General features: G+C 40.4%; 2 protein-coding genes across 4 annotated transcripts in view; one reads left to right on the forward strand and one right to left on the reverse strand.

Moving 5' to 3' along the window:
- sytl5 (synaptotagmin-like 5) overlaps positions 1-5,645 on the forward strand; it is a 42,059-nt gene extending 36,414 nt beyond the window's left edge. For all 3 annotated transcript variants that reach the window (XM_037789859.1, XM_037789862.1, XM_037789861.1), the window contains 7 exons: positions 706-884; positions 991-1,093; positions 1,193-1,354; positions 1,464-1,572; positions 2,982-3,120; positions 3,782-3,990; positions 4,671-5,645. In XM_037789859.1, the coding sequence (XP_037645787.1) occupies positions 706-884; positions 991-1,093; positions 1,193-1,354; positions 1,464-1,572; positions 2,982-3,120; positions 3,782-3,990; positions 4,671-4,813 (1,044 nt within the window). In that variant the 3' untranslated portion in view covers positions 4,814-5,645. The remainder of the gene's footprint in view (positions 1-705; positions 885-990; positions 1,094-1,192; positions 1,355-1,463; positions 1,573-2,981; positions 3,121-3,781; positions 3,991-4,670) is intronic.
- A 2,764-nt stretch (positions 5,646-8,409) lies between these two features.
- Positions 8,410-25,002, reverse strand: srpx (sushi-repeat containing protein X-linked). The gene is made up of 10 exons (XM_037790666.1): positions 24,836-25,002; positions 18,601-18,657; positions 16,775-16,963; positions 15,528-15,704; positions 13,941-14,067; positions 13,675-13,796; positions 12,913-13,092; positions 11,530-11,663; positions 10,485-10,606; positions 8,410-9,114 (listed from the first exon to the last, which is right to left on the reverse strand). The coding sequence occupies exons 1-10, from the start codon at positions 24,894-24,896 to the stop codon at positions 8,931-8,933; spliced, it is 1,353 nt and encodes a 450-aa protein (XP_037646594.1). The 5' UTR covers positions 24,897-25,002; the 3' UTR covers positions 8,410-8,930.
- Positions 25,003-25,584: the final 582 nt, after the last annotated feature.

A 25,584-nucleotide genomic window follows, 5' to 3' on the forward strand; every position in this document is an offset into this window, starting at 1 on the left:
ATGTAAATCAGTGCCATTGTGCTTCCACCTCATCCTTTCACTTGGTAATTTATAAAAGAAATAATGTAGTTTGCTCTATTACTCATCCTTTCATAAGCAGTCACCTTTCCAATCTCTGGCTCATTCCTGAAAAGGATTAATTTACCGCCCTTCCCGTCTTTATTACGACTATTCTAGACCCAGATAATACATGATTTTTGGACATAATACAATCCTGTGACGTGCACAATCTAACTGGGAATTTTCATCTAAAATTGTTGGATTTCCGTCAAAAGTGCAGGTTTTTAATGCATGTTTAAAATGTTTTATTTAAGGCAAGCTTCACTTAGAGCAGTGCTCTCTCTATACTAGAGTACCCTCATCTGCCCTATGTGTCCAGCAGGCACCTGAATCTTTTGAAGTCTAAAATACAACCTTGTGGGGTAGCAGCTGTAGCAATGTCACTTTTTAAATGGCATGAGCCTTATCCTCAACATTACCATATTGCCACAGATTCACATTCATAAAGGGCTGTTTCATTTCTACCGCATTTCATCAGCGTTCTGTAATACTTTAGATGTTGTTGTTTTCTTTATCTTCCCCCATCTCTCTTTTATGCTTTATACCTCATGTGTCGTGTTTTCGTTCCTCACCTCTTCAACTCTCCTTGACCTTCTGCCCCCTCTCACGTCTCCCCGTCTCTTATCTCCGGTCTTTGCCTAACAGAGTAGCATAAACAGCATGATGAGCATGTACAGTGAGACCGGTGACTATGGCAACGCCCGGGTGAGCGGCGAGATCCTGCTGAACATCAGCTACAGCTACAAAACCGGTGCTCTCAACGTCCTGGTGAAGGAGTGTCACAACCTGGCGACAGGAGATGAGAGGAGGCAACGCACGGACACGTAAGAGTGCAAAAACACACACACATGCACACAAATAATAATGAGAGTTTATCTGCAATGTTATTTTCATTAGCCCGACTGAGTTGCTGTGTCTTTTTCATGGCAGTTATGTGAAGACGTACCTGCTGCCAGATACGTCACGACAGAGCAAGAGGAAGACGAGCATCAAGGCCAACACCATCAACCCTGTTTTCAATGAGAATCTGAGGGTCAGTGGCTGAAAAACTCAATAAACAGTTATTCTCTGAACTCAAGGTACAAGAATTCAAAGCTTTGAAATCATTAAGCTCATTTCCTGTGTTGTGCAGTACGTGATCAGCCACTCTCAGCTGGAGACTCGAACCCTGCAGGTGTCCGTGTGGCACCACGACCGGTTTGGACACAACAGCTTCCTGGGAGAGGTGGAGCTGACCTTTGACTCCTGGGAGTTTGATTCCCAAATAGAAGACTGGTACGCTCTGCTGCCAAAGGTAGGAAGCAGAATCAGCACGTTATCACACACGGTGTCTTCTTCTACTTCGTTATACAAACACGCACAAAGACACGTGTTTGAGAGTTTTGTGAATGATGTTTGTGTAGGCGGAGAGCAATATAGACTCCACCATGCAGTATAAAGGAGAACTGACTGTCGTGTTGAAGTACATACCTGCAGAGAAGAACCTCACGCTGCCGCTGGACCAAGTACAAGGTACATTCATAATATACTACATTATATATCATGTTCTGACTCCATGTTTTTTTTTTGAATAGGTGAAACAAACTGCTTGAATAATAGCCTTAACAGATGGACACTTTATATTTATTTCCCCAAAAACTCAGCATGACATAGAGTTGGTATATTTGGAAATGTTTGGATCTCTAGAAGAATTTTAAATAAAGTTTTGTGGGTTTTTCTGCAATCTTTGCCTGCACAGCATGAGTTTGTAATAATGAGTGACCCACCAGTGGAAGGCTGCTTGTTAATGTTAGAATTTCTTAGAATTTGATTCCCCGTCTCTAATTAGAGCATCATGCTGCTGCTAGACTGCGGTCGAGATGTAAAAAATAGACTATATTGTCAGAATCCTTGACTCTGTCCCCTGCTGCTATCAAATCCAAAATACTACTACTTGTGTTTAAGATCCTGCATGCTCTACCACATCATAGATCAACTTATTCTCTGTAGCATAACAGCATTTTGAGTGGTTGTGAGATGAGAAACAGGATTGAAAAGCAGAAAGAAAACATTTATGCTGCACAAAAGGTTTTTCAGATGTACCTCTGATCCGTGCTTTTTTTCTGTACCACTTTCTAATAAGGCACCCGTTGTAAAAGCCATTTAAGTTGTAACTAACGGCTTAATAAATTGTTAATAAATTATTACTTTATAGATGTATTTATAGAGTTATTAGCCATTATTGACAACAGATTTTGGCATGCCAGGTTGTGTTGTTTGACTGATTAAATTATTTTACCACTCATTTCTAGATAAAAGGATCAAAATCCATTTATTAACACTTACAACTGCAGACTTGATAATTAAAACCCTTACGAAAAGACTTATTAACATGTATAATTGCAGACAAACCCACAAGCGTTGATTAATGGATTTACAACTCCATTATTACCAATTAGAAATGCTCAACACCAGCCAGTGGGATTTTTTGCAACCTCTGGATTCAAAACATCTTCTTCTTTATGGCTTATAACTTACCTATAAAGCATTAGTACATCATTGATTATTATTCATTTTCAAGTTTTCCTAAAACATATTTTTATTGTCTTTCATACAGTTATGGTTGGTTTTGTTTTTGACACTGTTTTTGTCTTGGATTATGTGTCTATGTGTCTAAGTTATTTATTCATTTGTGGTTTGTTGACACCTGAACATAAGTTGTGTAAAACACACATGCTAACATGTCCTGAGTGTGTCTGCTTGGTCTGTTTATATACAAGGTGCACGTGTATGTCGGTGGTGCATACGTTTTCCTCATTATGTAAAGCACTTTACCACAAACTACTACTACACTTATGTTGTCTCTCCAGTGTTACGTAATAAACCTGAAATTAAGCTTGTTTGTTCTCTCCGTCTGTCTGTCTGCTTCCCTCCTCCCTCAGTGAAGAAAAGCTTCCTGAAGACCAAGAAGACGAGCAACTTCACTCTGCCTAAAGGGGGCATGGTTGAGCTGCTGGTCAAAGGAGCCAAAAATCTAACTGCCGTCAAGTCTGGAGGCACTTCAGATCCTTTTGTGAAAGGGTGAGACGCTCTCTTCAGTGGCGGGTTGGAAGCTTTTGAATGGGGGCCAGACAGGGGAGCAGTGTTAAAGAACGGGGCCACATTTGTAAAATTAGTAAAAACGAGTCACTTTTAAAGCCATGGATCTTGGCAATATTAAACTACATTATGAGGATATTTGTTGTAAAAAAAAATCAGTGCCAAATTTCAATATTCTGATTTGAAACAATATCAATAAATAGCTTCTAATTGCTCCAAATAGCCTACAGTACAGCCATGGACAGATTATGAGACAATAGGCCCCCCACCCCTCCTACATCAGAGCAAGACACCCAGACTGAGGCTACATCCACACTAATACGTCCTCGTTGAAAGACATTTTGTAGTTGTTTTGTGTGTCTTTGTGATTGTTTTATGTCTCTTTGTGATTGTTTTTTTGTCTCTTTGTGGTTGTTTTTTGTCTCTTTGTGGTTGTTTTGCGCCTCTCTGATTGTTTTGCATCTCTCTTTGGTTGTGTTGCATCTCAAGAAAATGTTAACAATCAATTTGTACTGAGTCTAACCTATCACCTTCTGACTCTGGTAGGGGGGCAGTCAGAATCTGGCTCCCTTGTAACATAAGATGTGATTTTGGAAAAATCCAACCTGAATATTGTAAAGTAAAGTTGTATTCTTTCCCCCAGATACCTCCTCCCTGACACCAACAAGTCAACCAAGCACAAGACGGTGGTGGAGCGACGCACTGTGAACCCGCAGTGGAACCACACCTTCACCTATTGCGGCCTGCAGCCAGGAGACCTCAACAACGTCTGCCTGGAGCTCACCGTGTGGGACAAAGAAGCCCTGGCCAGCAATGTCTTCCTGGGAGGGGTCAGGCTCGGAGCGGGCACAGGTGTGTGAAAGATTGACTGCACAAGACATTATAAGGTCTGGCACAGAATTTCAAATAAGGTGGTTAAAACCCCTGATACGTTGCACAGTTCTCCATGGGCTTAAGAGCTTTAATGAAACTTTGAGGAGGCTGATGCTTTTTATCTGCAGGAATAATCTGTGCTGAGATGTTTACTCCATAACAATGAGCTTTTATTCAAGTTCAATGAAAAATGCCTTGAATATATCCTAAATGAAAGACAGGTATGCATATCAAACAAAAGTCCTGAATTATTAAGAGACGTCTCACTTATCTGCAAGCCAGGAATCTTTAGTTGCACGGTTGAGGGCTGGTATTCTTCCTCTGGCTATTGAGGTTGGCAGATTGAAAAATAATCATGGGAGAACAGATTGTGTGAGCTGTGTGATTTGGGAGAAGTGGAAAGTGTGGCCCATTTTCTTTGTATTGTACACACTACGATGATTTCTTTTTCCATGACATGGCTCGATAAAACCCAGAAATATTCTGGATGATCAAAATTTTGAATGGTTGTTAAATTTGTATGCGCATTCTGGATGAAAGTTAACTACAGATATCACTTCATCTAATATCCAATATCCAAGTGTTGAGAGAGCTTTAATTTCCTCAGGGCTCTCCAACAAGGTAAAACTAATATTTATGTTCCCTCTTTTCCTCTCAAGGCAAAAGCTACGGGAACGAGGTAGACTGGATGGATTCATACGGGGAGGAACAGCGGCTGTGGCAGCGCATGATAGAAAACCCTGAAGTCCCTCACGAGTGTACTCTGATGCTGCGATCCAGCATGCGCAGGTGCAACACATGAGCCGGGATGGAAGCACAGACAAGAGAGGATAAAAAAGAATAAAAGGGAGGGAGGAAGGGGTGATGTGACGGCGGGAGGAGAGAGCTGGAGAAGTGGAACGGTCAAGAAAAAAACAAAATGGTTCAAGACTCAAACGCTCATAAGGGAACAGAGATCGTCCCTCTCCCTACTTCTTTCCTCCTGAGATGCCCCGTTCAGCCAGTCATGCCTTACACACTCATCCTCCGAAGCATCTAGTCCTGACCATGCACTGCTGTTTGCTGCTGTATATGAAAAAAACATGTGTCGTATGTAACTTGCTGTACCTAGCCGGATAAGCACACGGTGTGACTCCTGATGTGTCCGTCCTCGTCTCTGTGATTCATGAACCAGTGTCATATCTGCATGTAGTTACAGCTGACGGAGACCATTCGTAAGGCATTAGACGAGGCACTGATCAACAATGTAGAGACTTAGACATTCCCTTTATAAGCAACCGAGCTGCATCCCGGTCCGAAGCACATGACGATACTGAGATTCATCTCCTTATAAACAGTTGTATACAGAGGTGGAAAGTGACTAGTTCTTGTACTATTGTCTTATTCGAGTAGTAGACTTTATTATCACTGAGGAAACAAAGTGGCCATCTTTTATTTATTAGCTTTCGTTTTTATCGCTTTATGAGGGAGAACATGATCATAGCAAATGGAATATCCTCCTGCAGGCTGTTATTATACTTGAGGTGAAAGTATAAATACTGATTTTAGAATATACTCAAAAAAAACTAGGAGTGCAACTTACTTTATCAGTAACTTTATCACTCAGTCATTTATAAAAATGCCAGAATATTTTTGAAAAATGGTCGTCAAAATTGCTAGAGCAACACAAAAGTTTGTGTTGTCCGACAGACACTCAAGTTACTTAATTTGCAATGAAATAAAACAGCAAAAGACGACAAATCCTCACATTTCAGAAGCTGCAACCATCAAATGTTGAGCATTTGTAGCCACAGTAGTGACTTCATTGATGATAATGTCAGTCTGTGGTTTGGTCGGTCCACCACTTTGCTCCAGACTGAAATATCTCTCCAACAATTTGAGGGATTGTAATGAAATTTTGTAGTGACATTTATGGCTCCTAATCCTGGTCAATGAGTGCTAATAAGTTTTGATGAACATGACTTTTTATATTTGCGGTTTTGAGTGAAATATCCCAACAACTTTCTGATCGATTTGGTTCAAACATTCACATCCCCTCCAGAGTGAATTGTAATAACTTTGGTGATTCGCTGATCATGAGGTCAAAATGTTTATTTATTCAGTTCTTTGGTTTATGACCAAAAACCTGCAAAAATAAAGAATAAAGACTCTTATAGTCTTGTGGCTTGATAAATGACAGCCAGGTTATTGAAAGCATAATAATTGTCTGCAGATTATTTTCTGTTGATCAATTAATTGACTCTCAGCCCTTCAAAAAAAGTACAAGGTCTTAAAGAATTTACTTGCCATAACGAGAGTACTTATAGTTACTTTCCACCTCTGGTTGTCAGAAAAAAATAATCTAGACAAGATTACACAATTTAGATTAGCTTTGATGTAAATTAACATAACACTGTATCAGTGTGATAATAGAAACTGCATGGCATTAGAGAAATCAGAGGTAGAAGAACAAAAGAAGATAATGTAAAGCACTGATAAATACATCATTGAACACTCAGAAGAGAAAGTGTGGTTTCAAGTGCAGGAACCCTGAGACAGAGGCTGTGTGTGATAGAGTGAGTCAGCACTGAGGCGAGCCACCTTCATCTCAGGGGGAGCCTAATAATGAGTCAGTGGCAGTCACCTTGTCCCTGTCGCCCGGGGATCTGCCATCCACCCTTCCATGATGAATCACAAAATTCACAAAAAACATTCTCAAGTTGAACCCTGTGAAACCATTTCTCATGTGGAATGCCAATTTTGTCGCGCTTGTCCTCCGCTCTAAACTCCAGGAGCACAACAGTTTCACACTGCACAATTATAGTAATAATACATGATGTTTACTGTACAACATACTTTAGATGAGAGGCTCGTGCAATACCTGATTACTGAAGAAACTCTTGATGTACAGCATGTACTATCTCTGTTGTGTCTGGTTTCCAAGCATTGAAGTCACTGTATTTTGTCCCATGTGTTACAGGAATATTTTGAAATAAACGCATCTTTCCATAGACTGTTTGCCCTTTTTGTTCGAAAATATATCCAATATTAAGCTATTTATATGACTGATTAAAGGTACAGTATGTAGGATTTGGCAGCATCTAGTGGTGTGGTTGCAGATTGCAACCAACTGAGTACCCCTCCGCTGACTTCTCCCTTTCCAAGACTGCAGTAACGTGATCCGCTGAGTGAAAAACCATGGTTGCACAGTTTTGCACTCGGTGGCACACATTACCAGTTTCGCAAGTGCGTCAGAGAACTACGGTGGCCTTAAGGTAACGTAAAAACGCGAAAGTCTCTCACTAGAGCTGTAGATATGAAGGGCTCATTCTAAGCTAACGAAAGCACAGCGATTCTTATTTTCAGGTGATTATACACTAAAGAAGAAATAGTTATTAATATTATATTCCATGTCTGCTTTTAAATCCCCCAAAATGCTACACACTGTTCCTTTAATGCTTAATCTTTCAAATACAGAAAGTGGACCTTGAGTTAGAATTGTTTTTGTCAAGCTACTATTTCCAAGGTGAATAAATACACCAATCAACCCTTAATAAAAGTTGCCTTATTAGTAGTGCCATTACTTCTTGTCCGATAACAGCCGGGTACACTGACTTAGGAGATAGCTTAGCGAAGATGTGAGATAGTTTTGGAGTTGTTGGATGGGTTTTCTTCTGGAGGCGGTTTCCCTTTGCTTTTTGTTTTTGTGCTAAGCTAGGCTAAAAACATCCTGGACCAATCATGTTACTCAACTCACAGAAAATAAAACTAACATATTAACATTTTCTTTGAACTCTAACAGCGAGCATTTCCCAACATGTTGGGAGTATTCCCTAAAGAAGAATGACGGTCATTAATATTAGCCCTGATAATATAGCAGATAAACTCTTATATTATCCAAGAGTTTGTGTGTTTTTGCACTCTTACGTGGTCGTGCGTTGCATCCTCTCATCTCCTGTCGCCAGGTTGTGACACTCCTTCACCATGACGTTGAGAGCACCAGTTTTGTAGCTGTAGCTGATGTTCAGCAGGATCTCCCCGTTCACTCGGGCGTTGTCATAGTCACCAGTCTCACTGTAAATGCTCATCATGCTGTTTATACTACTCTGTTAGGCAAAGACCGGAGATAAGAGACGTGGAGATGTGAGAGGGGGCAGAAGGTCAAGGACAGTTGAAGAGGTGAGGATCGAAAACACGACACATTATAGAATGCTGATGAAAATATGGTAGTGATAAATGTTGCACACTGTTCCTTTAAGTGTTGTCTTTGTATACAGCTAGAAAAACAGAATGAATTGGTAATTATTTGATAAAGATAAAGATTTTTAGTCCATCCTTTTTTCCAACTCCTTTATCAATTTCTCTCCTGACGATCACGCATGTCTCTTGCACTCACACGGACACACTGAAGGTCACATCCTCGATGATAGACATATTTAATCAGTATCTTGTAAATTCAGACGTAGATGTACAGCGTACTAAATAGCAGAGCAGCACCACTGTCCTGTACATAAAACACACACAGTATTCCAGAGAGTGTACATCATTACTAGAAAGATGTGAGATATAAATATTAGACAGGTGAAGAGTTTCCCAGTTCATACAGTAAAAAGACTTTTTTTTTTTACAAAATAGTAAAACATATTTCTGCTTTGAAAATAATAATAATAATAATAAAACATACAGATAGACAAGACACAGGAATCAATATGATTGTAATGCACTGTATGACCCGCTCCATTTCTTTCAATAATGCTTCAGATCAGCACACACACACACACACACACACACACACACACACACAGATGCACTCACCCCTTTCTGGAAACAGGACTGAATGCGTTCAGGTAGGAGTGTGTGACATGTTAGAAACAGAAGATGTGTCTGCTGTGACTGAGGAGGAGAAGGATCAAAGATGGCTGAGAGTCCGTGGACGTGTTTTATGATTGACAGTTCTGGCCTGCTTCCTGCTGTAGCACCGTCTCGTCCTTGCGGAGGGGGAAGGTGTCGATGGTGGTGAATAACTCAGCCGCTGTGATCGGGAACGGGTAGCGTTGCTTGTCCATGCCCTGCTTGTCTACCAGCACCATTTGGAAAGACCTTTGAGGAATCCGGAGCAGTATCCTAGGAAACGCACATCAGCTCAGTGAGCAGCAGTGGTGTAGTAACCAAGTACATTTACTCAATACCGTACTTAAATACAAATTATAAGTTCTTTACTTGAGTATCTCCATTTTATGCAGCTTTATACTTCTATTCCACTACATCTCAGAGGTAAATATTGTACTTTTTACTCCACTACATTTGTCTGACAGCTTTAGTTACTTTGCAGATTACTTTTTCTTTATCCCCTTCCTGTCCAGTGAAATCCACGTATCTTCACATGTGTTGATTTTGAATGTTTGTGATAAACTGAAGGATGAAATGTTCCTTCTTAAGCTAAATAAACTATTTGAATTGCTGGAAAATGTGTCATCACAAAGCTGAAAACAGGGCTGTTTTTCTGATATGTGATTCTCACAGGACGGCGATGATACAAACATATGATGATCTTATAGGATATGATGCATTGCTGTAGATTAAACTACCCAACAGTATATAAAATAGCTCCACCTTAAACATCTACAGCAGTAAAATGCAACATACACATTAATGCAGCAGTAATATTAATCCAGGAACATCATATATAATAGTAAAACACTGACAGGGAACATTTTTACTGCACAATAATAATAATAATAATATTAATAATAATATTAATTATCTTTATCTGATAACTAAACACAAACAAACCCAAAGAGTAAAACAACTAAAATGTCATAAAACAGAAATAAAATCACAGAAAAGCAGTTCTAAAAAAGTGAGTTTTCAAAATTGATTTAAAAGACGCAAAAAGGTTTCATCTCCTCAGGGAGGTCAATCCATAGTCTAAGTGCCCTGACTGCCTTTGTGTATGAATCTGGACCTTGGAACCACAAGGAATGACGCATCAGAAGATCTCAGAATGTGGGAAGGGCAATAATAGATCTGATAAATGCTGATGCCAGAGAGAAAAGAATGACAGTAATCTAATCTACTAGTTATGAAGGCGTGGATAATGGTTTCCAAATTTTTGGGAGAAAGAAATGGTCTAATCCTTGAAATGTTTCTCAGATGATGAAAGCAGCATTGAACCGATGATTGAACATGTTTGTCTAAGCTGAGTTTCTGATCACAAATGGCACCAAGATTTCTGCAATGCTGAGTTATTGAATGGGACAGAGAACCAAGACTGTTTGATATTTTAGAGGTTGATGTACAATGAGTACTTTTATTTTTCATACTTTAAGTAAATGTTCCTAATAAATACTTACATACTTTTACTGAAGAAAGTGTGGTATTAGTACATTTACTTAAGGAAAGAATGTGAGTACTTCCTCCACCAGCGGTAGCGAGCCAAAGACACGTTATAAAAGTGTGTGTGTGTGCGTGCGTGTGTGTGTGTGAGAGAGTACCTGAGCTGCAGGGACAGTGCTGGAGTGAGCAGCCTGTGTCGGATTCGGCCAATCTGTGCTGGGTAAGTCCCAACCAGCTCAATTACTGTGACGTGCCTCAGGTCCAGTCCACACTGAGCGTGCTGGAAGAAAGATACAGAGAGAAACTGAACTATAGGTTTTGTTGCTTATAGCTTTGTATTGATTTCTATGCAGGCAAAAGAAATCTGAGCAGAGTTTATTCCACGGTGGATATAAAACTCTGTCGAACTAAAGTGCTAAATGAGTTTTACTCATTGTTTGACCTTCACTGTGCAGAATGATGTATGTGCAGAGTTTGAACCTAGAATGCTGTTTTCACATTCATCTGCTGAAGAGGGGAAGTTTCTCTGAACTCACTTTAAGTTTGAGTTTAAGATGTGGCCATACAGTATGTGTATGCTTTGGAAGCCAATCATGGTTCAATATGCAGCTTACACAAGTGGGATGTGGAAACATGAAACCTCTAGAGCACCATGAGAATGGACTTCTCAGTGAAGCAGGAGACATCTCGTGTCCAGCAGTTAAACGTTTGAAAATTAACAATATTGAAGTCTAAAACAACAGTAAAAAAACCCCAAAGATATTCAATTACAATGGTAAAGAGCAGAAAAAAGCAGCAACTCCTCACTTCTTGATCGACTAATCGAAACTTTTAACACGGTCTCGTCTTTCATCTGATAACCCGTCACTCTGAAAGGTCAGGGGTTTAAAGACTTAACGGTTTCTGACGGGCCGTGGAAACATCCAGTCCCAGAATAAACCTTATCAAAGCTGGTGTCAGTATCATTTATCCATCGCCTTGACATTTCCTGGACCCCCTCTCCCCTCCTATTTATTTGTCTCACTGCTTTTGTCCCACTCACGCAGCAAAGCGAGAAGAAAACCAAAGCACACACTGCGGTCCTGTCTGTGAGTAGCAATGGAGACACGAATCACTGCAGCACTGACTTCCATCACCTCTTCCTTCCTTCCGTCTCAGTCACCCCGCATACAACTCATGTTCTCCCTGTGAGTCGTGCCTCACCTGTAAGTTAGTCATCTGGAAGCGGTAATTATGATTGGCAGCCGTTGGGGCCGAGATAATGAGGAGCCGTCGTTTCTCATAGAACTGGTCCAGCAGTGCAGCAGCCGAACGCACTCCCACGTTGATGTTCATGGCTGTGATGACATTGAATGTACAATTAAGTGATATGACAAGATATGACACACAGTACAAGAGTACGAGGTTTAATACAACACAGTGAGATGCTGCGTGATTTGATTCTTTCGGGACGTTGAGCAGATGTCGTGCTCCATCGAATGTATACAACAGTGAACTGAACCTGCAACATTGGGTATAAATCACTGATGGTTTGTTGCAACACAGTCTCTCACATCCGCTACTTTCTCTCATGCAATAGCGGGGCATCCAGTAGGGACTTTTCTAATCGATGGATGGCACAGTGGGCCCATTTTCTCCTCCGCTGAGCCTCTCACATGGAACCAGTTTAGCACAGGTAACTTTACACCAGACTGTTGTGATTATTGCCACTAGACAAATTAGAAATAAATGAGAGTCAGAGCTCAGAGAATGAGACATAGAAACTGTTGCCAGAATTGACTGACACCAAGTAGCCCAATCAACATAAAAGTAGCCAAATGTTTTATTTTCTATGTCAAACTGGGTATTTTTTGTTTACTCAAAGCCTCCCCAATATGTTCTATGGCTGAGTATTAGTCCTAAGACAATCCAATAATGAAAAGATCTCCTCCAGGCCTTTAACATTACATTCAACAGTAAAGGTCTTCACTTACATGAACAGACAGAGTGCACATCTCAAGGCTTTTATCACAGAGCTGATAATAATTTGAAAAGGAAAAAGTAGCCCAATCTGGCAACACATCATTGAGAAAAATATATAAGAATGTCCGTGTCATTACTGATGCAACTACTTTGAAAAGGAAAATGATTAATAGCTATGTTTTAAGCTCAAACAGAATAGTAAAAATAAAACTGGAATGAACAGGAGCCCATGTGGAGAACTATTTTGTATGTTTTTTTTTGGTCGTGTCCAAAGTTTTTCTTCTTATGAATAATGTACTGATATACTTCCAAATTAATCCCGAGGCTGCAGTACTGGGAGTAATCCCTGCATTTGTTGTAGGCATTAATACTTATTATTAAATATTCTTTTGGTTACGGCAAGGATGCAGCTTCCACAAGGGACTGGGGTAAGCAGCTCGAAGTAAGTCTATGTTAATAATTAATTAATTAATTACTTATAAACCGAAACTACAAACAAAAACATTTGGAAAAAAGAATGGCACCCACTCATTAGAAATAGTGTCTCATAGGTCCATAAAACAAAGTGAGACAGAAAAATTCTGTTGTTTGTGTAAGTATGTGTGTGTTTCATGCAGTACATACCTACACAGGTGGTGTCTGTGCCAGACCAGGTGAGTCCGTACTGACACACTCTGGCAGCGCTGCCCTGAAGCTCGTAGCCACCGGTGCATTTGAACTCACAAGTGGCCCCGTAGTTGTCACTGTCACTGTCACACTTCATATAACCGTTGTCTGGGGGAAACTGTGAGCTGCAGCGGCGCACTGCACAGAAAGACAGGCACGTTAGACTCAACACGTCAGGAGACATGACAGGCAGCGAGGTGTCATTAAAGTAAATAAAAGACAGAGACAGAGGAAGACTGGCCTTCTATGTGTGTACATGTCTACATATCCAAAGAAATTGAAGGATTTTGGTTGGAAGAATTTAATTTGTTTTTAGCCAAAACAGATTGCCGTAAGTAAGTTTCCTGAAAAAAAACAACTACGTAATTTGATACTAATTGTAGGGAAAGTATAGGAGTTTCCATGAGAGAAAAGCTCCATTTAAATACATGTAAATTGTAAATGCTTAATTTATTCTCTATATATGTTGAATTGCTATTGCCTGTAGACAATTATCACATTTTTCTATGCTCAGTTGCTCTGTGCACTGACAGAAAGACACGTAGGTTACACAAGCAATTAATCTGATATATTTAGAAGCGTAACAGCCTCTATTTTTCCCATTATTGGTACCAAATTACATAGGACGTTCTGGGAGACTTCTTGGAAATAACCCATAAAATAAAGTGTTTCTGAAAATGCAGCTCCACACAGATTATTAAAAAGCTTTTATTGGCTCACCTCTCACTCTGACAGTGAAGCGACAGGATCCTTTGTTCCCTGCACGGTCAAACACAGTGTAAGACATCTTATGGAGTCCCTCTGGGAAGTCTGATTTTGAAGGTTTCCCTTTCAGGATAACACTGAAAAAGACAGGCTCTGTTTTAATCTTTCACTGTGATCTCCTTGTTCAGAGTGGGATCAGGACTAACAGGACTCAAACAGACTGAGTGCACTGAAGCAAAATGGGAGAAAAAGCTTAAAAGGGTGTTGAAGATGAGACTGACTCTGTGAGGATGCCATCTGCAGTGTCTACACCCTCTGGTGTGTCCCAGGTCAGCCTCGCTGTCAGTTTTCCTGGTTCTGCCCACTTATCCTTCAGATTAGGACACTTGATTTTTGGAGAATCCATATCTACAAAGAGAAAGGGAGAACAGAAGACCACATTTAAATGTATATATTACTAAACAGGCCACAAATGAAGAATTGGAAAAGGGGACTGTATTGGCCAGAGCGGGAAGTGTAGCAAATTGACTGTTACTGCTTTCCGCTCTTGAACAGCAGTTTACAATTATTAGTGATTTTGAAACAATATATCCTTGATTTCAGACAGGTTGACAAATGAAGCTTCTCACTTCTAGCCCAATCATCTTATGTTAGCTAGCCATTTCTTTCGAATATGAACATGATGGCAACAGACATGATGTAATGCTAAAAGACTGAGGCTAAGGCTAACATGTCCCAGACAGAAAGTCAACATCCTCACCAGTTGGTGATCCGTGTAGAAGCGCAAAGAAACAGCAAAATCTGTGTAATGCAGTGTAGAGAAAATATTATCACCTCAGTTAACATTGTAAACATGAGTTTATGGTCTGAATCGCTAGTTTCAAGTCTTCTTTAATTCAGCTTGATGTTCATTGTAAATTATGGTCCCATTTAGAGTAAATTAGACCTTAAAGCAGGGTATGCTTTAGGGCGTGGCTACCTTGTGATTGACAGGTTGCTACCACACCGTTATCCAATGCGGATGTTGTCAGTGTTTTCGTCTTACAACTTTTAGATGTCATGCATCTCTCTTACTATGGACCCATGCATGTGCTTCGACATGCAAAGAAATCCAAAGCTTGAAAGGCCTGCCGTTCCTTGAGCTATTATTAGACAGATTGAGCCTTTTACAAATATGTAATATTAACAAGAAAAGGACCACCCCGTCTTAGCAGCATCCTCCACACTGCATTCCTGTGGCCCAATTTTACAACAAAAACACCTGGACTTTTCATTCTCAGATAGCATTAAATGTCTAATGATTGGAGACACCTTAATGTGAAAGGTTTAATTAGAAGTGATCTGGCCAAAGACTCAGAAAATCATTAGGAGACTCAATGTCACTTCACAAACAGCATTGGTAAGGTTGTGATAGCTGTGGTGCAGTGAGATCTGAATGAGTCTGTACACAACAACCAACCTTGTGACTGTCCACTGTTACCAAGGTCGCAAGGCGTTTCAGTCATTTCCACAATCACCTACAGTAAGTGCAGGCCTTATAACCCAGCTGTCCATGAAACAGAGTCATTTCCAGGCCAAGGCGTGAAAGACATTCATCATTTTCTTCTGGTGAGACAAACCACAGTATGTGTTTGTTTGTTTGTGTGTCTGTGAACGAGTACACGTCTAGAGGCTTGTTTCTTTCCAAACATCAATCATATGACCTTGTATTATGAGGAATACTGCAGCTCACACTATGCAGGAAGACTGCAGCTCACACTATGCCTTAAGCAAGTAATTACCTGTTACATGTGTTTTTACAGCCCAGTAGTCTGCAGGCTCCAGTCCTCTGTGGGAGTTGAAATTAAAGTAACAACACACAGTCTTACCAACACAGGTGGGGACTCCGGCGCTCCACGCCTTGGTGTGCTGGCAGGTTGCCGTCTTCTGGCCCTTCATACTGAATCCAGGCGAGCAGAAGAACTCACAGCGAGAGTTGAAGTAGGAGCCGTCCGAACACTTGTATCCGCCGTTAGCGGGCATGTCCGGCTTGGGACAGCGGATCTCTGTCAGAGAAAGAGCTCAGTGTTGACGGAAGACTTGCTTTGAGTTAAGGGATGATTTGCTCAGTTTAGTTAGGTTCAGGTAAATGCTATAAATTTAGGCTGAATCATCTATTTAATGATACAGTCTTTTATCAAATCTCATGTATCATCCACTCTGTCTTCTTTGATTCAATGTTTTTAAATAGATAGTTATTGTGTAAAAGTACTAACTAGGAGAACCCCTTAACCTGCAGTGTGATTGTGATTGTAGATCAGAAATGGTAATAGCAGTAGTAATGGCTGTCGTAGTTGTAGTAATCTTCATTCAGTATCATTAATTACAATAGAGGGACTAAAGGTATGCTTTTTAAAAAAAGTGCTTGTCAGATGGTCAAAGAGCATCTGAAATCCCCCTGCACACAGCTTTACAATGTCAAATTTGTGGGGGGTTGTGTCCGACAACCTCTGTAACTTTCTTAAACTGACAATCTAACATGACAATCTCTTTTTTTCATTCTTCACACAACTATTCCTTCAAGGAGAGATTGTCTGAAAGTATGCACCGTTATCCCCCTTATTTAAACAATCAGGGCCCTCTATAACGGCCAGTTTCTCACCCCCAGTGTGGCCACTCAGAGCAGCTATAAACACTTTTGCTTTCTGACATCATACGAATTTGCTTTTTTCGTGTATATAACCCGACCATACAGTAGCATAGTGGCAGTAATTTTCCATGGAGTGATTTAGTGTCCCATGGTGTAAATACTGCTTTCAAAGAGGCTTTCACACCCTGCTGAGAACAGACATCAGGTAGAAGAAATTGATCCATGTTATCGTCATACAAATTTATTGTATGAACATGAACCAGTTTTTAAAATCGACTAGAGTTTTAATTCATGAAAAATGTAAGATTTAGAACAAAAAAGACAAAAAGTTAGCAAGTGGACCTGCTATTTTTAGGGCCAAGAATGAACTTGCTAAAAAATGTAAGAATTGAGGTCAGGAATCCCCGTAAGGCAAATCTAGTATGTAACATGCATGAGTGCATATATGCATGAGTGTGTGTTCAGATCACAGACGTCAGTTTTTACCTCGGCAGGCGTAGTTAGAGGACCAGTGTTTGCTGGCCATGCACACCACCTCTGAGTTCTGGGACTCGTATCCCTGCTTGCAGCGGATTTTACAGCGAGTCCCCATCACGTTCTTGTAGTGTTCTCCTCTGGGTGTACGACAGCTCACGTCACCATGTTTCAGCTTAATGGGCGCGCACCAGGGTGTCCCTAAAGATGGGGGGGGGAAGACAGCTGCATTGACCTTTCCTTCACTGTATTGAAGCAATTATATGTGTTTTATGGTACGGCCTTGGAGTGGGACAGTATCAGTATTCAATAATAAGCACTTACCAGGAGACTATAAAAGCTTAGAAAGACTTCCTTTATGGGTGTGAAAATTTGAAAACCCTCCCATCCTCTGAGTTCAGATAGATACGGAGGATTTCTTGTTACCTTATCTGTGACTTCCCATAATCCAACAGTGTCTCATGAGGCACATAAGATAGTCTCACTTGAGGAAAAGACATACAGTATAATGAAGTGTAAAGATAACTTACATTTAAGAGTGTGCATGTGCGTGTGCGTGTGATAGAGTGAGACAATTTCCACACAGATAATTGTGTTGAGAGTGCAGCTCTTTATTTATTTTATTGATACTTAGTTATCACACTAATATCATCTGTGTGTCTGGATTTAGTCTGTCCAAAACAAAATGACATTGATTAGACTGACCATGAAGACAAACCGGTCCTTTAAGACCTATGAGACAATTGCATTTGCGTTCAACTTTCCTCCTCCCGTGGCTGACACCTCTGCCCATCTCTACAACACTTGTGTAAAAATTCCTTATTTAATGCCAAGCTTGAGAGGCCACTATTCTTACACAGGGAAATGAAAATCTGCAGTTTATTTTGTTCTGGCTCAGGACAAACACTCTGTGGACCAACGCGCGCACACACACACATGCACACACTTGGAGAGAAAACACAGCAGTTTAGGCTAATTTCCAGTTGGAATATAAATGAGTATTCATTACACAGCAAGCCTCCCTCGCTGCCTCTCTCTCTGTATGTGTGTGTGTGTTGGCAAAGTCTCCACAACCACTGAGAGAGAGAAAATAATACTACATTTGAGCTTCTACACAAGGGGAGAGTTTGGTTTGGCCTGGACGATAATGTTCCGTGTCTAACTGACCCCCAAATTTAAAGCTGGAAGCTACTTTGACGTAACGGAGTCAGTTCACAAAACTGGCTGATGTTGAATTATGCCTCTTTAAAGACACAGTGAAGTGAAAAAAATACATCTACTAATCCTGCGTACCTGTGTTAATTGTTATTTTATTATACTTCAAATATATGTAAAAAAAAGTAGGCTATATAAAAAAACTCTCTTTTATCTCCCCGTAAAACATAAAAATATTATTGATGACACATCTTAAACTAAATGATTAATATACATGAGTATAAATGATAAATCCCTTTTCTCTTCCCATAAAAAATGTAAATATTTTTGATGAAACAGCTTGAACTCGGGGGCGTACACAAACATTAATTAAATCAAATGTGATTTGGGGCAACTCGCTACATACCCTTGCTATGCCAAATACAATCTGAAGCAGTTTATCTAAACCCCTCTTGCAGCTAAACCCCACCGATATGGTCTGTATTCTGAAATATCTCACATTACATAATGACACTCTAACTGCCCTTTCACTGTGGCTTATGAAGTTAGTTAACTCTGTTCTGCATACAACGATTCAGGAAACCATATTTAGTTTGAACTCAACATAAGCAGTCCCTAAATTGAAATGTGAGTGATATTTCAGAATGCATGTACTGCCAATGTCAAACTGAGCATGTAGTCACCTTTATATCTACGAGAATACCAGTCCTCATCGTCTCCATAGGCGTACTGTCCTGACCCTGGGGAAGAAAGAAAAGAACAAAAAAGCAACTAATGCGACGAAAAGAAAGCTGCATCCAAGATGTTAAGCAATGTTTGAAAACATTGTCCTGGGCTGACCTCTTTGTCTTCTGCAAAACAGCACCAGGACCAGGCTTAAAAGTATTGCTTAACTTTTCATCTGAACCAGACTCTAGGGGGGATCTGGATCTTTTGGACAGACCACATGCACAAGGAACAAATCACAAAAGATCCTTTTTTTCCAGCTGGTTTGGGAAAATGAATCTCAAAGATTCATTCTGCTCAATCCAGTGTTTTTTTGTTCTGCTGCATCTATTGCGTTTGGTAGAAATGGAAGTGTAATTATTTTGAAACTTTTTGTTCAAAAACAGCTCCCATAGATCATACTTACCATTTTAAGTCAGCTTTAAACAGAGGACAGATCACTCGGACAGAGAAAAATACATTTTTCAACCGTAAAACAGCAGCATCCAAGAAGAACTGAAATATTTCTCAGTGGTGGCTGCAGAGCTGGTGGAGGACACTGTTGAGTGATAAGTCTACTGGTAAAAGACAACTGTGAGGGGAACTGTGATGAGCAAGGAGGTCTATTTTAAGAAAGAGGGCGAAGGGATGGGGTCAGGAAGCAGTAAAATCAGAGAGGAAAGAGGAAATGAGTAAGGAAGGGGTTAAAATAGGAGGGAGGAGTGTTCAACCTTGGCCCCGGGATGTTATGAACCCCGGTGTGAATGTGTCCTCTGTTCAGGATCCACAAGGGAGGAGTGTTCAACCCTCCTTCAGCTTCATATATCAGCCGCATGTTGGTCATTGATCCTCATACTGCGAGCACGTCTCACGTACCGTTCCCTCCATTCCTCATCATGGCTTTTCTGTCACTTTAATAAAAGCTGTCTGGACCAAAATGCCGCAAGACATCTAATACACACACACACACACACAACAAGCTCTGAGGTTTTAGCAGTCACATCACACAGCATGATTGTACAGAGCAACCCACATACTGGGTGAGTCAGATTTAGCTGTCTAATGGGAAAACTTCAGTGTCTGCTTCTTAATGGGTGGAGGAAGGGAGGCAGAAAAAGGTATGGGAAACTAATTACAGGTGTGTGTGTGTGTGTGTGTGTGTGTGTGTGTGTGTGTGTGTGTGTTTCCCCTTCAAAGTGAACATTACTTAGAGCTAAATGCGTCAGAAAAATGATTATTTCTGTAACAACTTGCAGCCACTCCAAGCAAGCAAGATACAAGAATTTACAAGATGGCAAATGGGAGCTACTTGTTTGTGATTGGCTGGCAGGTGTTACCACAAACAATGGTTTCCTTATTCTCACTTCTTCAGACGCAAATCACCTCATGGAACTGATTTATAATCCTTAAGATTTTCATTAAACTGTACTATTATTGGGTTTTTTTTTCTGCAATAGCCATGTATTCAAGTTTCTTTGTGAGTGTGTGTGTTTTACTTTTCTATTCTTGTGCCACCTGTCAGCTATAATATATTTTCACTGGAAGACAAACATAACAACCACATAACTGTCACATTCATATATAGTTTGTAACCGGCCTGTAATAACAATTTAACTCAACCAGACTGTATAACCTGACAGACTCATATCCACATCCACAATAAACACGTAAAAGAACAAAAATCTATAATGACTGAGACAGAGATACAGCGACCTACAATACAGGATGACAACAAATTATAGACGCCTTTATGTAGGTAGAGAACAATGATTTATCCAGTATATTATCCATATTGTCCATAACTGGAAGTCTGTCCTGTTATATAATTTCAGTTCACTCCGATCCAGTATTTAAATGCAGATGGTAAAAAAAGATCCATCATGATGAATGATAATCCAACAAGCCCAGGAGTAATTAATCAACATATCTCTAACTGGGAAAGAAAAGGGCCCTAAACTCCATTATAAATATCCATAATAAAACGTTTGACACACTAGCCTCCAGTGGATATCAAATACTCAAAAAGAAATACAATTCAACTTGTGCTGCAAGTGTAGTTGCCTTTGATTTAGCACTTCTACTGTATAGATATACCATTACCTGGATGACTGAGCCAATTCAACCAGTGGCTGCAGAACACCACACATGCTAACTTTCAATGATTTCTATACATTTATAATGATTTCTTTGATAAACATGTATTGCTTGGGGTTTTCCTAGCTATTGTCTGTAGAAATATTCAGTTGTTTTAACTACTGAACGAGAAATATGTAAACAATAACATGCAAGACAGAACTTAGTCCTCGTTTATTGTTAGTCGTCCTGAATTGTTTTCATTTGGACTTCTTCCCTCTCCAAAGTAACCAGGAGGACAAGGGGACATACAGGGACACTCAGAGCAGTGTGAACTCTGTAAACCTCCCATTATGAAGCATGAAAATATGCTTGATTGAACAAAACTCAAGCCTTTTGTTTCCCGTGAAGTCATCTCTGTGAAAAAGTCTATGATAGCCTGCAGGGGCGAGATAAAGAGACACTAACATGCATGTTGTTGTAGGCAGCACTATCCACTTTTCCTTGATACATCCCTAATGTCTTCACCCGCATATCTAAATGATTGCTGCTGTTACCTTTCTTGCCAATAGGTGGCGCAGGTTGGACTGGAAATGCAGGCCTGAAACTGCACTGCGGCTCTGCATTTGGATTGAATTGGCTGGGCCTGGTTCGTTCTTGTCGATAAAAGCGCTCCAGATTCAAACATATCCAAGAAAAGGAAATGTGATCTGAGACTCAGTATGACGAGGTGGGATCAGCCGCCAGTATCATATTCCTGTTCATCTACTTCAAATGAGTTCTTAGTGAGAAAGATGTCAAATGTTAATAGTGCAGGAAGCGTTAGTAGCTTGTTTTCCTGACAAACCTCTGGGAGTGAAGGAGCTTTAAATTACAGAGCTCCATATTCCAATTAGCTCTTCTCTGCGGCTCTGTAATACAAGCTGTCATTATATGGAAGCTCATCCCCGGTAAGTGTTGAAGTATAGCTACAGGCTAACAGAGCAGAAGAGAGCAGAAAAATAAAATGGGATGTAATTCCTTTATCGCTCAATTCAACATGCCACGATTACAGAGTTATATAATTCACTAATGATTTCTGTCCCATTTAAACTGTATACCAACACGTCTGCTGCTGGTTTCTTAATCACATCAGCAGGTTCTGAGCCTGAGGAACAAACTTCTGTTTTTATCTCCATTAACACTTTACGGTGAGGTACAACGGTTGCTAAGTTGTTACAGTGATGGACCCATAGCGTTCCTATTGCGCTCCCATATAATTTATTTTTAATATTAACAATATTTATTTCGAAATGTGATTTGCATAACATTTTTAAAGCTGTCTGTGGTTTGTGTCCTTCATTATTGATGTATTTCCAGTGAAGGCTCCGTAACTACTTGCGTGGGATGAAGCGCTACATTACCTGAGAGACACAAAGTGGTTAGCACAGAGTTAATTGGGAATGATTCAATTGGATAGTGTTCAGTATTCAATATTCAGAATTAGAAACTCATCATGGCACGCTGCTTTATTAATATAGCATTTATGTCTGCTCCTTATGCTGCTGCAATAATCAATATTTTTGTATGGATGAAGTAACTGTGTGTAATGTGAATGGGACGTTCTGTAGTGACGAACCTATAGTGAATTATCGCCTGACTCAGCTCTACGGAGCATTTTAGCATCTTTAGCTCAATGCCCACACACTCCCCTCTCATCAGCGTCATTTCCAAAAGAAGACAACTCCGTTCAGCTAAAAAAAATCTCTGATAAACTCGCTGTACGCTACCTGCTTAGCACCAAAAAAGCAGCCAGACACAGTTAGCGTCTAGCCGGTGAACATAGTGGAGCATTTACCAGCTAAAGAGACGGATATTTCCCTCAGTTGTTGGAGGCTAAAAACAGAGTTAAGAGACATTTAACTTTGTACTTACATTGTAGCCTACATACATACCAACGCGACTTCAAATGAATACTAATGTTGCTTCACGTCTGATGGATATGTTCGCCATATCAACTTTATAAGGTGTATGTCAGTGCTACTAAAGTGGAGCTTTCTGGCTCAGAGTGAGGAAAAACTAATTTTGAGAAAACAGCCTTTAAAGATATGGATTGTAAAATAGAGAGAGCGATGGCGACGGGAGCGAGTAACAACTACGGCCCAAGCAGGAGAAGTTAACAGTGCCGCCTGCTGGACATTTTTAATAGGCAGAGCTGCAGCCAGTAGCATTCAATTAAAACAAATTGGTCAGTTCAACAGAGTGTGCTATAGTCTCCTCTTGTGTGTATTTGCATGCACTTCTACAACCTCGTAGCTATTCATTAATGAACAGTTAGTTCCTGGTTTGTTCCTTAGGTTTTCCTTTGTGACTATTCAGGATTTACCTTGTTAAGTGTTGCTCCTCTTTCTGGCAGAAACACAACTGAACACTAATAAGAATGACTGTTCTCCAGTGATGGTGCATGCTGGCAATTCCCCAAGTTACTCTCCGAGTGTGGAGGATGTACCTTCCCCAGACTCACATCAGCACATGAATCATCATGGAAAATGTGATCAGGCTTTTACGAATTTGCTGAAGAGGGATTTAACTGTAAGAACATGCACATGCAGAACACATACCAAGCTTAAAGATTTCCATTGTTAAAAAAAGAGCCCAAAAGGTGCAAAAGCAGTCATTCTGGTGCACTGCCACCCAGTCTGAGGCACACATACCTCAACAGCTCAACCGGCTAATTGACCACCAGAACAAACACAAACACACCCCTGTAAAATAAACTCCTCATAAACACACACACACACAAGTACAGACCAGAGTCCTCACTTTCAGCTCGACAGGCACTTTTTAGACTGTCAGTGTAAATCTGCTCTGCAGCTTGTGTTCATGTTTCAGCCTGTATGATCATACGCTGTCTCAAACCATCTACAGGCACACCGCCACTGTGACCACACACACACACACACACACACACACACAATACTCCATCCAGACTTGAGCTTTGAAGTCATTGCAGCTCCTCAATGCAGGCTACAGGCCCTTCTCTGTCTGACTCCATCTATCTGGAGACTCTGTATGGTCTGAATGGTTATTTTTCAACTAATCTATTAATCATCCTGTCTATAAAAGGTGAGAAAATGTAGAAAATGTCCATCACATTTCCCCAGTTTTAGGTTAACGTCGTCAAATGTCCTGTTTTAGTAGATATATGTCATATATGACCATCTAGCCTCATTCAATGCCAAACACACACCCATTATCCACATCACACACACACATTCTTCAACCTGCTTTTATCCCCTTGTGTTGTTTTAGTTTTGTTTTGTTTTTGTACTTTGTTATTTGTCTTTCTCTGTATAATATATGGTCTGTTTTATACATGTCCCTGCACATGTCTTCACTTGTTTTGTAATCACTTTATAACACAATAAATAAAAAAGAAAGAAAAAGAAAAATGTCCTGTTTTATCCAACCAACAGTCCAAAACCCAAAGATACTCAATTTACAATGATAGAAAACAAAGCAAAAAGGGGAAATTCGCACATTAGATTTTTGCTAAAAAAAAAAATGACTCGATTAATCGATTATCAGAAGTAATTGATAATTAATTTTCTGGCATTCAATTAGACTAATCTTTGCAGCTCTACTTCAGTGTGTGAGAGCAGGAGAGAGGGATAGAGAGAGTCATCAGTGAAATACTGTAAAGACTTCCAAGATATGAAAGTCTTTTGCAGTAGTTTAATTGAAAGAGTTGATGAATTGTGAAGCATTAAAAGATATGGCCAAAAAAAATCAAACCTTACACTGCACTTCCTCTACAGTGGCAGTGCTTTCATTAGTCCTACAGACTGAGCTCTGTGTGCAGAGAAACGTCCCCCAGATGCACACTGCACTCCCCCCGCTGTCCACCCCCTCCACGTAAACACCACCGCGGTTCACCAGAAACCAGTGAGGACAAGAAGCCTCAAATGCATGCAAAAGAAGAGACACAACAACAATCTACCAATACAAAGAGTTTCATCTATAATACAAGCTCAAATCAGTGACATCCCATTCTTTCTTTTTTTCAATCTAAAACTGTAGGATTCTTCTTTCACCCCTCTGGTCCCTGCAGGGTTAATAAGGTCCAGGACTGTGAATGGGTGTCTTTGTCAGTTCCCTTACCTTCATACCCGGAGCAGAGGCACAGCTGGACGAACAGGAGCACCAGCGGCCACATGTCCATATCGAGACGCGGTGGGACTCTTCAACATGTGAAGTAGAGGAGCTCGCAGGAAAACTTCCAGCGCATTCCTGCTCCTCCAAAGGCCCGCCTCTTGCTCCAGATCCAGAAACAAGGGAGGATTCTCCAAATACAGTCTCAGGCCCGGCCACCGGCTCAGATACACGGAGCTGTGCCAACCCCTGTGGGTAAACTGTGACATGGAGACGATTATCACCACAAGAGACTTATAACTAAAATAAATAAACCCAGTGCTTCTTATAAAAAGCCCTGTTATAGCAGCTAGTGGTGACACAGTAATGTAATGTAATGCTACATCTCTTTAAGTTACATAAGAACAACATTGAGGTACTTGTTGTACTCAGTGGTGGAAGAACTATTCAGATCCTTTAAAAGTAGAAATACCATCATCTAAAAATAGGGGAGAACAGGGTTGGTTGTCACACTTTTTAATTTCCTCTAAAACTGTATCCTTAAAGCTGCAGTGCATAGAACTGGAGCAAATCTGATTTAAAAAAGTTATAAAACAGACGAGACAGGTAATCTCAAAGAAATCATGTGCCTCTGTGTCCTCCGGTGCTCCTAATAGCATCTGCAAGATTTCACAGACCGGAGGAAAACAACCAATCAGAGCCAAGCTGGGGCCTGTCGTCTCTGAGCAGCTGTCAATCACTCGCAAACTCCGATCAAA

Source organism: Sebastes umbrosus, chromosome 13 (genome assembly GCF_015220745.1).
Source record: "Sebastes umbrosus isolate fSebUmb1 chromosome 13, fSebUmb1.pri, whole genome shotgun sequence".
NCBI classification, from domain to species: Eukaryota; Metazoa; Chordata; class Actinopteri; order Perciformes; family Sebastidae; genus Sebastes; species Sebastes umbrosus.